The 11,373-nt window shown below is 60.2% G+C and overlaps 2 protein-coding genes across 6 annotated transcripts in view; both read right to left on the bottom strand.

Annotated features, from left to right (window-relative positions):
- Nucleotides 1-831: 831 nt before the first annotated feature.
- Nucleotides 832-8,294, bottom strand: SPIB (Spi-B transcription factor). 4 transcript variants are annotated; one of them, XM_040634351.1, is made up of 6 exons: nt 8,192-8,294; nt 7,171-7,198; nt 5,251-5,323; nt 4,750-4,964; nt 4,218-4,371; nt 832-3,022 (listed from the first exon to the last, which is right to left on the bottom strand). In XM_040634351.1, the coding sequence occupies exons 1-6, from the start codon at nt 8,212-8,214 to the stop codon at nt 2,724-2,726; spliced, it is 792 nt and encodes a 263-aa protein (XP_040490285.1). In that variant the 5' UTR covers nt 8,215-8,294; the 3' UTR covers nt 832-2,723. The 4 variants fall into 4 exon arrangements, with proteins under 4 accessions (XP_040490285.1, XP_040490286.1, XP_040490284.1 ...); XM_040634352.1 differs by lacking the exon at nt 4,750-4,964 and having other exon boundaries at nt 8,192-8,284; XM_040634350.1 differs by lacking the exon at nt 8,192-8,294 and having other exon boundaries at nt 7,171-7,385.
- Nucleotides 8,295-9,156: 862 nt separating this feature from the next.
- POLD1 (DNA polymerase delta 1, catalytic subunit) overlaps nt 9,157-11,373 on the bottom strand; it is a 16,971-nt gene continuing 14,754 nt past the window's right edge. For both annotated transcript variants that reach the window (XM_040634349.1, XM_040634348.1), the window contains 5 exons: nt 10,662-10,794; nt 10,464-10,577; nt 10,074-10,126; nt 9,887-9,984; nt 9,157-9,341 (listed from right to left, as the gene is read on the bottom strand). In XM_040634349.1, coding sequence (XP_040490283.1) covers nt 9,236-9,341; nt 9,887-9,984; nt 10,074-10,126; nt 10,464-10,577; nt 10,662-10,794 — 504 coding nt within the window. In that variant the 3' untranslated portion in view covers nt 9,157-9,235. The remainder of the gene's footprint in view (nt 9,342-9,886; nt 9,985-10,073; nt 10,127-10,463; nt 10,578-10,661; nt 10,795-11,373) is intronic.

The raw sequence follows: 11,373 nt of genomic DNA, 5'->3' as shown, positions 1-11,373 counted from the left end.
GGGGGGTTGGGGGAAAAGAGGGGTCTTTGAGGGGCCGTAGGTGTAATGGGGAGGAAGTCGAGGTGAGTGTGAGAGGGAGAGGGTGTGGGGGCTTGGGGTTCAGGCGAAGGACGGGAGAGGAAGTAACTCTGAGCGAGGGAGCAGGTTTGAGTGAAGACAAGTCCCTCCCGATTTTCTTCCTGTCCATCTCCCCCCTCCCCCGCTTTTCCAAAACCCCCTGCGAGCCGGAAACTGCCCCGCCTCCAGGGAGCGCCAAGCCAATCCGGCGGCAGCCTGTGTGATATCACGTGTTGCCAGGCAGACTGCCACACAGCTTCCCCGGGCGCAGCTAGGCGATGTAGCGGCGGGAGCCAGAGGGCGACGCTGCCACCAGAAGCCTCCCGCCCTGCCTGCCTGCCCGAGTGCTGTATCCAGAGAGAGGGGGGCAGACATAGAGAAGACAGAAATTCAGGAGGAGGGACAGAGACCTTGATGGAAAGGGAAGCAGGGAGACGGTGGGGAAGAGAGGGAGGGCTGGCTCAGCCGGAAGAACAGGCGACTCCTGATCTCGGGGTTGAGTTGGAGCCCCGTTGGGTGTAGAGATTGCTTAAAAATAAAAATAAGAAAATCTTTATAAAAAAGAGAGAGACAATAATTGAACCGAACCAGCAGTGCCTGCATCTGAAGCCCTTTACCGCGACCTTCAAAGCTCAGCCTGGTGCGGCCTCTTCCATCTCCTGTCTTGTGGTCCGCCTGGCTGCGGCTGCAGTGTCTCGGAAGGTCAGCAGGCCTGGGCTGACAGACGGCATTGCCGTCCCTAACAAAGGGACCTAGGAAGTTTGTCTACCTTGATTTGTTTTGTTTTATTTTATTTTATTTTATTCCACACTTGGGGGTGATGATGATAGTTTTTGCAAAAAGTACCTCATTTGCAAGAGGAGGCCCTGGGGACATTTTGTCCCTGGCACTCCCTTCCCACCCTGCCCCCATTCCAGGGTGAGGGTATGTGTGCTGTCCTTTGGAGGGCAGGTCCCAGCATGGGCTCTGCTACCAGCAGCTGTGTGCCCCATAAGGACCTCTTCCCTCTCTGGCTCCTTGAAGCTCCTTCCTTGTCCTCCTCCTCCTGGACTTCAATGAATGGGTGGTGGGGTAGATTTCCAGAAGATGTATCAAAGGCTCAGCAGGGCTGCAAGGGACTTTTTCTATCTTCCTCCTCCTCCTCCTCTCCCCTTTCACAGAAGGGACAAACTGAGGCCCAGAAGCAGCAAGTCTTTCAGCCTAGATCCCCCAGCCACGAAGGCCCAAGGACCTGGGACTCTGACATCTTAGCCCACAGTCTGTGACACTTCCACAGGGTTCGAATCAGAGCTCCCATGGTGAACCCAAGCTTCACCTCCGTGGGTTCACACCAGGGTCGAAATACAAATGGTTGGGGGCCAACAGGCGACTGAGAGAAGCCACTGGGGTCTGACAGCCAGGGGCAGGGGGGACTGGGGCAGACTGGAGAACAGGTGCCCTGATAGGAGTGGCTGCCATGCTCCTCCAGCCTCTCTGCACCGTGAAGCTGCCCACCTTTGCTGGATTGTGCAAAGTTTGAAGTGAAGGAGTATGCAAAATCTCCCTCACTGCTGCAGTGAGCTGAAGAAGGACCCACCACCAGAGATCTGATTTGCCCCAAAGGGAGCTGGAGGGGTGGAGGTACCAATGTGAGACCTCTGGTTAAAGATGACATGGGAGGGCTGCCTGCCAAGATCACCCAGAAATCGGCGGACTGGCCAGAATGATCCCTAGCTTGGCCTTACAGAGGGCACCCCAGGAAGGGGAGGGTCCCTGTGTGAACTCAGGTCTGCTGATGGGGTCCCCAAAGGGGCATGGCAGATATGGGATCCCAGGGAAGCCCCAGATGTGACTGGAAGGATCCACAGACAAGGGTATCCCAGAGGCGGCCTGGACAAGACAGGGTTCACTGAGGTCCCCCTAGACCTGACAAGGGTGTTTTTAGACATGGCCAAAGGATCTCAGAGGCACCCTAGATGTGACTGGAGAATTCCAGACACACACACAAAAGTGATAGCACAGTGCTTCCAGAGAACTGGGGGATCTCAGGATGACAAACGTATCTGGGGGAATAGGACAAGAGAGTCACAGATGGGCACAGAGATCTGAGACATGATAAAGGGTTTCCAGGAGGCCCCAGACATAAGTAGGAGATCTCAGATCTGACAGGAGAGTGTGAGACATGAGAAGGGGATCCCAGAGAGACACCCCCCCCCCCAGCTGGACAGGGCTTAGGGTTGCAGGCAGCAAACCCCTCCCTGTGTGATGATCTGTGGGCTCACCCTCCCCAGATGAGATTAAGGAATCGCAGCCACACAAGGGAGCTCAGAGAGATCCCAGGCTTGGCCGGACCATCTCAGACACCACAAGGGGATCCCAAAGAAACTCTTGGGATTCTGGAAGCAATGGTCCTACCCACCCCCTCCGCAGAGACACATAGTATAGTCCTCTATGGGTTCTGTGACCCAAGACATGAGGATCCTGGGGATCCGGAACATGACAAGGAAATCCCAGAGGGGCCCCAGCCACGGTGGGAGGGGGGCGTCCCAGAGGGGCCCTGGGCAGGGCTTAGGGATTATGGCAGCCCCCCCGTCCCCGCAGTGTGGGGAATCCACGGGTCCTGTGACCTAGGGTGTGGGGACGCCAACGTGACGCAGACGTGGAGCCCCTGAGAGCCCGCCCTGGGCTCAGGCCCGGCGGGCGGCGGGCAGCAGCGCACTGTCAAACTGGTAGGTGAGCTTGCGCTTGACCTTGCGGATCTCGCCGGTCTTGGCGTAGTTGCGCAGGGCGCGCGCCAGCTTCTGGTAGGTCATGCGCTTGCGGTTGCCCTTCTGCTGACCCCAGCGGCGCGCCAGGAGCTCCTTGTGCTTGGACGAGAACTGGAAGACCCCGGCGCCCGGCTCCACCCACCACACGCAGTCGCGCATGTCTCCGCGCGTCAGCAGCCCCAGCAGAAACTGGTACAGGCGGAGTTTCTTGCGGGCCCCTGCGGTGGTTGGAGACGCGTTAGGGGAGGTGGCCTCTGGGCGCCGCCCCCACCCCGCCCCCACCCCCTCCCCCTCCCCAGGCCCCCGGGGCCCCCAGCAAGCCGCAGTCTCCACGCGGAGAGCACTGGGGCGAGGGAGGTGGCATCCGCGTGGCTCGGTCTTGTGCCATCAGCACCCCCATAGGAGGCAAGCCCCCTCCTCCCTGAAGCTGTTACCCCGGAGCTCCCCCCGCCCCTCGCTTTATCTTCCGGGATGTGCGTCTGTCCTCTGCTCTGCGGGCGGCAGCACGAAGTAATCCGTAACTGCCCCGCATGGGGTTGGAGGGGCCTGTGAAATGGGCTGCCAGGGCTCCTCAGAGGCTCATAACAGGGCGCTGAGTGGCCGTGAAGAGATCTGGAGTGGGTTTGAATCCGCCTAGCCATTTCTCAGCCCCAGAGGGACTGGGATCCTGGAAGGATCAGGGGGTCTGACTCTTGGGCTCCTACCAGCAGCGAGGGGCCTGCGAAGCCAGAGAGGGGCTGTTCATAGCAGGGCATCAGATGCAGGAACCCCACGTCTGCCCGTTTCCCAGCAGTGACCTTGAGGTGGCCTCTGCTCCGCTATAAATGAGGGTGTGTGTGTGTGTGTGTGTGTGTGTGTGTGTGCGCGCGCGTGACTTTTACAAAACTTTGTGAAGCACTCTGTTCTAGGCATTTCAGTTAGGAGCTCCTTTCATCTTCATCAGAACACCAGGAGTTGGGGCTGCGGCTGCTGCCTGTCGTACAGATGGGAAACCCAGAGCAAGGTAGGGAAAGTGACTCATGGCCGTAACTGCCCAGGAGTTGAGCATACTGCGTGTCAGGCACATGGGCGGAAACAGGGGTCCTATGGACCGGTGTTGACATGGTTATGTCTGTTGCTATTGAGTCAGTAAGAGTGGAGACTAACTGATTGTCCACTCTGCCAAGCACGGCTCTCATTTACCCATACTGTCCCACCTAATCCCCCCCACACCAGTAAGAGACACTTACTGTCATCCCCATTGTAGATAGGACACTCAGGCAAAGAGAGTAGAGTCCTTTGCCCCAGGTCACACAGGGAACCGCTCTCAGCACTGGCGTATACAGTAGGCGCAGTAGGCGCTTGAGAAGCCATGGTTCCTTTAGCCCCTCGCCCATCTCCATTTGCAGCCCCACCCCACCAGCTCCTCCGTACCTGCCTCAGACGCCCTTCCCTCCGGGCCAGCCATGAGGGCCTCCTCCGACTCCTCGCTGTCTGAAACTTCCAGTGTGGGGCTGTCCAGCAGGAGATCTTCCTCCTCCGACAGCACAGGGCTGGGGTACGGGGCATACGCCGGGGGGCCCATGGTCTGCAAAAGGTCAGGATCACCTGCAGTCCAGGGACCTGCACCCCTCCCTCCCTCTGCTCTCTTCCCTCAGCTTCCTCCTCCTGGGTCCCCACTGTGGCCCTCCCCACTGTCTTTACAGCCTGCACTCTGGCCTCGGTTCAGATCTCCATGGCATGGCCAAGGGATGCCCGGGCCCCCTCCCTGAAAGCCTGCCCGACACCGATCATGGCCTTCTATGCTGCCCCTTGCCTAACATCCATGCCTCTGTCGGCTGGTCCGTGCAATGGAGTGAAAACGGTTCTTAATCTCAGAGGGCTGACGGAGGCTTTCGCACGCTGCCTGGCATCTAGTAAATCTCGATCAAATGATGGGGATGTTAATTGTGTCCCTGCCCCTCACCTGGCTGGTGAAGTCCTCCGTGGGGTACGCTGGGAAGCTGGGCCCTGGGGCCTCTAGGCTGGGGGCCGGGTCGAGGCTCCCCACGGGGCTGTAGGTCGAGGGTCCATAACAGAGCTGGACACCCTGGGGGTGGCTGAAGGTAGCCACAGCTGGGTTGAAGGCTTCATAGGAGGCAGCCGGGACAGCTGGACTGAGGTCCCAGCCCCACAGGGAGTCTGGGGGAGGGCGGGAGGGCGCAGAGTCAGAAGCCAGGTCTGGCCTCAGCCCCTCCCACTTGAAGCCCCCAGCACAGAGAGGCCATTGTGGGCCTTGCAAATCTCTGGCCCCAGAATTTGCATGGGCAAGAGGGTGGGTGGGAGAGGAAAGGGGTGGAGGTCTGGAGACCTGGGCTAACCTTATCCTGCTGAACTAGGTGACATCCTCCCCTGGGACTCAGCTCCCCCATCTGTGAAATGGGCCCAAGGTCCAGGTCAGGAGTTTGGCTAGGGCAGGCCCACTCACCAGAAGCCCCCTCTGAGTCGGGGTAGCTGGGGTGTTTGCAGCTGTCCAGGTCATAGAAGACGCCATCTGGGTACTAATGGGGTAGGGGAGGAAGGGGGATTATCCCAGGCTTCGGGGAGCCCCCACCTCCGTCCTGGGCCAGCAGGAGGATTCTGACAGGGACAGGGGAGAAGAGGGGAGGGCTGGGAGAAGGAAAGAAAGAGACACAGAGACCAGGCGCCAGAGACAGGGGCAAAGAGAGAGACATACAGAGATACCGGAAGAGGAGACACACACAACACAGCAGGAACACACAACACACACAGAATGAAAGACACAAGCAGAGACCCGCATAAACCCCGAGACCCAGGGTCCCAGAGAGGGACCCAGCAGCCAGCCCCTGCTAAGACCGAGGGTTCCCAGGAAGGTGTGGGGAGGGTGTGGAAGAATTCCCCCAGGCTCACCTGTCCCAGGGGTGGAAGTGTTTTTACAGAGGCAAAGAAAGTCTCAAGGCTCCTTTTATCCACTTCTGATCGCTTCGCTCTACCCCAAGAATCGTGTTGCTTTAGCAATCATGGTAAAGACCAAGGCTAGACATCCGGATGTCCCAGCAGCCTTACTCCCAGGTAGTCCGCCAAGGGACTGAAAACAGGTCCACAAAGGAGCCTTGTTCGAGAACAATCAGAGCAGCTTTTCTAATAGCCCCAAGTGAGAAACAGCCCATGGACAGGAGAATGGATAAACTGGTGGTGTTGGGGTGTGTGTGTGGGGGGGTGTCCTACAGCCGAGAACTATACAGCAAGGAAAAAGAACCAAGCCCGGAGCATCTGACTGGGGGGCAGTAGAGCATGTAACTCTTTTTTTTTTTTTTTTTTTTAAGATTTTATTTATTTATTCGACAGAGATAGAGACAGCCAGCGAGAGAGGGAACACAAGCAGGGGGAGTGGGAGAGGGAGAAGCAGGCTCATAGCAGAGGAGCCTGATGTGGGGCTCGATCCCACAACGCCAGATCATGCCCTGAGCTGAAGGCAGACGCTTAACCGCTGTGCCACCCAGGCGCCCCGAGCACGTAACTCTTGATCTTGGGTTGTGAGTTCAAGCCCCACGATGGGATGGGGATAGAGAGTTTACTTAAAAACAACAACAAAACAATGCCTGATACACGCAGAATGTTGATGAAGGGAGCCAGACCCAAAAAGGGACATACGGCATGATGAACTTCATCAAGGTCAAAACCGGGCAAAACGAATCCGTGTTGGAAAAGATCCCCAGGGGGAGGGGTGGTTGTTGATTAGGAATCTTCCAGAGGAATGGAAATGTTCTCTGTCGCTCTGGTTAGCTGTTACACAGGTGTGCGCATAATGCGAAATGTCATTGGGCTGCTTCAAGATCTGCCGCTTTGCCGACTTGTAGGTTACACCTCCATTTTTTTTTTTTTTAAAGCAAAAAACTTGTCAAGCTGGAGGAAGGTGGGACATGCTGGAGGTGGGGCGTGCGGGGGGTTCTTTCAAGCCCATAAGTGAGTGAGGTTTTGGTTCTTGGACGGGGTTGTGGGTTCCGGGTAGTGAGTATAGTATCCTGTCTGAACTATTATAGACTACGCTTTTGAAAATACAATTTAGCAAAGAAGAGAAGGAAAGAAGGAATAGATAGGTTTGTTGAATGTTGGGGTGGGCAGAGGAAGAGACACAAAGCCAAAGACACAAGGACCCCCATCCCTCCCCATGCCAGGAAGTGGACCCAGAGCCTGAGAGCTGGCAAGAGACGGCAGAGAAAGTTCCATGAAGGGGATGGGGCAGGTGAGGTGGAGGGTGCTGGCGGGAGATATGGAGGGAGAGGCAGAAAGACAAAGTGACAGGAAGGAGTGGAAGGGGAAACTGAGGCGGGGGGGTCAAGGTGGGCCATGTGGGTCCCCCCCCACCCCCAGGGCCCCGACTCACCAGACAGCTGAAGTGTGGCCCGTCAAGCCTGGAGGGGGAGAGACACAGGGGCATGTCAGGGGTGCCTTCAGCCACCTGAGTCTCAGGGTGGTTGGGAGCTGATGGGGGGGCGGGGGGAGGTGGCTGCAGCTGTGACCACCGCAGCTCTTCTGCTGTGTGTCCTTGGGTGAGACCAGCCCCACCACACTCGAGCGGGACAGGAAGTAGGGGGTGGGGGGGACAGGCAAATGTCCCCCCTCCCCTGGGATTTGCATAGACAGAGGCTGGTTGGGGGGCAGGGAAAGTGAGGGAGAGAAAGTCCCTGGAGAGGCGGTGTGGGCGCCGGTGGGCTGGTGGGGGCAGGGAGGGGGCCTCCGTCCGTGAGTTGGTTAAATGGGTCCACCTTGGACCAGAGGAGAGATGGAGAGCTTCCAGGCAGGGATGGGAAAGAGGAGATGCGAGAGAAGGGAAGGGAGGAAAGCGTGAAGAGAGACATTCACCGATGTAGGAAGTGGTTATGAATCCCAGAGATGGGCAGATGGGGCCAGGGGACAGACAGGGAGACAGCAGGAGAGAGCAGACGGACAGACAGAGGAAGAACTGGAAAGAGACGGGGACAAAGACACAGAGACAGAGAGGGAGCAAGAGGCAGAGAATAGAGCCCCAGAAACAAGAACGATGTGGCGAGCAACAGAGTGGGGTAACAAGTAAGCAAGCCAGAGGTCCGGTGAGGCTGGGGTGGGGGTGGGGGGCGGAGGACAGACAGGCCTGGAGGGCCACCTGGGAGAGGCCGTCAGCAGGAGGCGAGACAGGCAAGCATCCCAAGGAGAGCTTTTCCAAGTCCGAGAGAGACAGGGATAGGGTGGAGAAAGGAAGCCGAGATAGAAGAGAAAAGCAGTCTAGAAGGGGCAAAGGCAGCGTGGACCCCCTCCCTCCCAGCCCCCTGTCCCCTGGGTAGGGCAGACCACCACCCCTGAGGGAGGCCTGGCAGAGGGGCCTAAGTGCAGGGTGACTCTCCTTCCTTTAGGGAACCCCCACTTACTGTGCAGCCTCCAGGGCGAGCATGGTGGTGCTGGGCCGGGTTTGCTGCCTGCTGCAGCCACCACCCCTATTTATACCTTGGCCCAGCCCCCTGGGGGGGGCAGGGGTGCCGGCTGGCCTGCACAGAGCACAGCCCTCCTCGAAAATCCCCTCGGGGAGGGTCAGGGGAGGGGGCTGTATTGCACAACCCCTTGGTCACGTGGTAGAGAGGGCAGGCCCAGGGGCCATCAGGATTTGGGGATCCCCACAGTAGGGGTGAGAATGGGGGGCTGACCGGGTGATGGGAGAGAAACTAGATTCGGGGAGACCTTATGGAAGTAGGAAAGCCAAGGGGTCCTGTGGTCAGTGAAGTGGGGGTCAGAAATCATGGGGGGGGGCTCTGGACCCAGGCCCAGGAACCAAAGGGGGAGTGGGTTGCTGGGGATGAGGGGCACATGACATCGAGGGGCAGAAAATCAAGCACCAATGGGGTCTGAAGACAAGGTGGGGCTGCTGGGACTCTCAGGAGTGGATGTGGACTAGGGGGAGTGGGGGGGGAGCTCTCTGAGGAAAACCCGGGCCCAGAGCCTGTGAGGACCCCGAGGTGGAAACATCGTGGGTGTATGACATGGAAAGGGGGGGTCCCCTGGGTTGTGCCGGCGAGTGGGAGCTCCCGGGCGAGGGGCTGCCCCAGGCCTGGAGGAAACAGGTCAGCACCTGGAGGGCGGGGCGTCCAGGCAGAGGGGGGGTGTGTGGTTAGACGTTCACTGAGGGCCTTGAGGGAAGGTCACAGGGGGAGACTGAGGCAGGCCTGGCTTTCATGGGGCTAGACATAGTGCTGGGAGCCCAGGGGTCCTGGAGGGAAGGTGAGGAAATCAGCGGGGGTCTCCTGGGGGTCAGGGGACCTCACTGAGTAGAGAGGACCCACCTGGGCCAGGGTTCTTGACAGTGGACCTCGCACACCAGAGACCACAAAGCACCAGGAAACAAAAGGCCTAAACTTTATTAATTCTCCACCAGTCCCACCCCCCCCCAGCCCTGGTGAGAAGCCCGCCCTGGTCAGAGGTCACCAGGCCTCAGGGCCGGGAGGGCCAAAGCGCCGCAGAAGCTGCTCCTGGTCTTCCAGATCCTTCCGTACCTTCTTGCGCATGTAGAAGATGGGGCAGTCCCGGCTGTGGGCGGGGTGGGGGTCAGGGTCAGGACTGGGGCGCTGCCCAGCCCAGTGATGGGCCGGGGCTGTTCCCAGGACTTTGGCCCCCGCCTGCTGCCCACCCAACCCCCCTCCAGGGGCAGGCTGTTTGCTCAGCGGGCATGGGGGGAGCCGTAACAGCGGGTACCCGCGGAGGCGCTGGGCTCCACCAGCCGTATATCACCTGTCACCTGGCGTGGGAACCAGCCCCGCCCACCCGTTCCCTGGGGAAAGCCTGGCCCGCCCTGGGGGAGGGGGCCAGGGCCATGGTGTGCATGTGCGTGCGTGCGTGTGTACGTGCGTGTGTGTGTGTGTGTGTGTGTGTGTGTCAGAACAGGAGAGAGAACTGTGGCCATTTCCTGGGCAGATGCTGGCCCAGAGTCAGCCCTGCCCACAGAGCAGCACCCTCCCCGCAGCAGGCCGGGAGAAGCACTGGCCGCTCTGCAGGCCCGGGCACCCAGAGAGTCAGCCATGTGGGGCAGCGTGCCCCCCCAGGGCCTTGGGGTCAGGGCTCCGGGCCCCGCGTACCTGGTGCAGATGACGTCCTCGTGCAGGCTGCCCTGACAGCGCTGGCACTGGGTCCAGAGGCGCGAGAAGCGCTCCTCCAGGGCGTTCAGGTGGGACACCTGGGGACGAGAGGGCAAAAGGGTGGCCCGGCCCCACCCAGTCCACCCTCGCCTCGCGGTCCCCACAACCCCCCTGCCTCGCCCCTCACCTCCTTCTGATACAGCTCTGACTCCCGAGGCTGGCAGAACTTGCACACGGCTCCTGGCGGAGAGGGCGGGTCAGCACAGGGGAGCTGGGGCCCAGCCAGGGCCCGGGCTGCCCTATCCCTGCCCCTTCCCCACCCGCTGCCTATCCCGGCTTCTGAAAGTCCCCGGAGACAAGAGAACAAGGGAACGAGTGTGTGGGGGAAAACTCCCCGGGGAACTCCCAGGGTGGGGGGCCTAGGACCCTCGAGGGGGTGCCTGTAAATGGGAGCCCCCACCCCGGGGCCAGGGCCCATCCGGGTGGCACTGCCAGCCCGTAGGGCGGGTGCCGGGAACCTCAGCGATGGAGGAGCCGGGTGCAGGGTGGGGGCCCGGGACTGGGGACCGGCGCTCACCCTGGTGACTGAGGACAGTGCGGCAGCCGATGCAGCAGCTGTGGCGTTTGGCAAAGGCCAGAAGGCCGCCCACCTTGCCCGTGAGCACGGTCTTACAGCGTGTGTGGTCACCCCCTGCAGGCGAGGGCAGGCGGTGGGCCCGGTGCCCTCCGTGCCCCCCGTGCCCCCCGCTCCCCTCTGGGCATTCCCCCTAAGTACTCAGCAGCACAGCCTCAGCACGGCCCTCGCCCAGGATGGGCTCGAAGATGCGCAGGAGCGGCTTGGCAAGCTGCTGTTCCAGGTAGTACTGTGTGTCGATGGGCAGGCTGTGCTCCAGCACAAAGAGGGGGTCCTGCAAACACAGCGGCCGGAGGGGTCACACCCAGGGGTCAGGGGCCCCGGGGCTGTGGTCAACAGTAGGCAGCGGGGCGAAGGGCACTGGGAGCCTCTGGGGTGGGGCTCCCAGGCGTGACGTGGGCAGTGGTGTGGGGCAGTCATTGGGCATGGGTGCTGTGCTGCAGGGCGTGGCATCAGTGGGGGGCATGGGTTTGGGATGGTGTCAGAGACCATGAGGGGTCCCTGGCCATGAGCTGTGATTCATGCTGGGGTCCATGGGTGGGGGTCCTCAGGTTACCAAGCAAAGGTCAGAGGTCACCATGGGGAGGGGGGCGTGAAGGTGGACAGTAGCTGGAGGCAAAGGCTAGAAGCCAAGATATGAGGGGGCGGAACGGGAACTAGGGACTGAGGAAGGGGTCGTGGGGGTCAGAGGACACCGGCCATCGGGATGGAATGGGGGAGGACATGAACCCTAGAGAATTATGGGTTAGAGAGCAAGGACCAAGGAGACACGGTGAGACACAGTGTGCACAGTGAGGCTGGGCTTTCTTCTGCAGGGGGAGTGAGGGAGGGGTCAGAATAACGGGGGGGGGGG

This window comes from Ursus maritimus, unplaced genomic scaffold (genome assembly GCF_017311325.1).
Source record: "Ursus maritimus isolate PB19 unplaced genomic scaffold, ASM1731132v1 scaffold_19, whole genome shotgun sequence".
Taxonomy (NCBI): Eukaryota; Metazoa; Chordata; class Mammalia; order Carnivora; family Ursidae; genus Ursus; species Ursus maritimus.
This window is presented reverse-complemented; position numbering and strand designations above follow the sequence as displayed.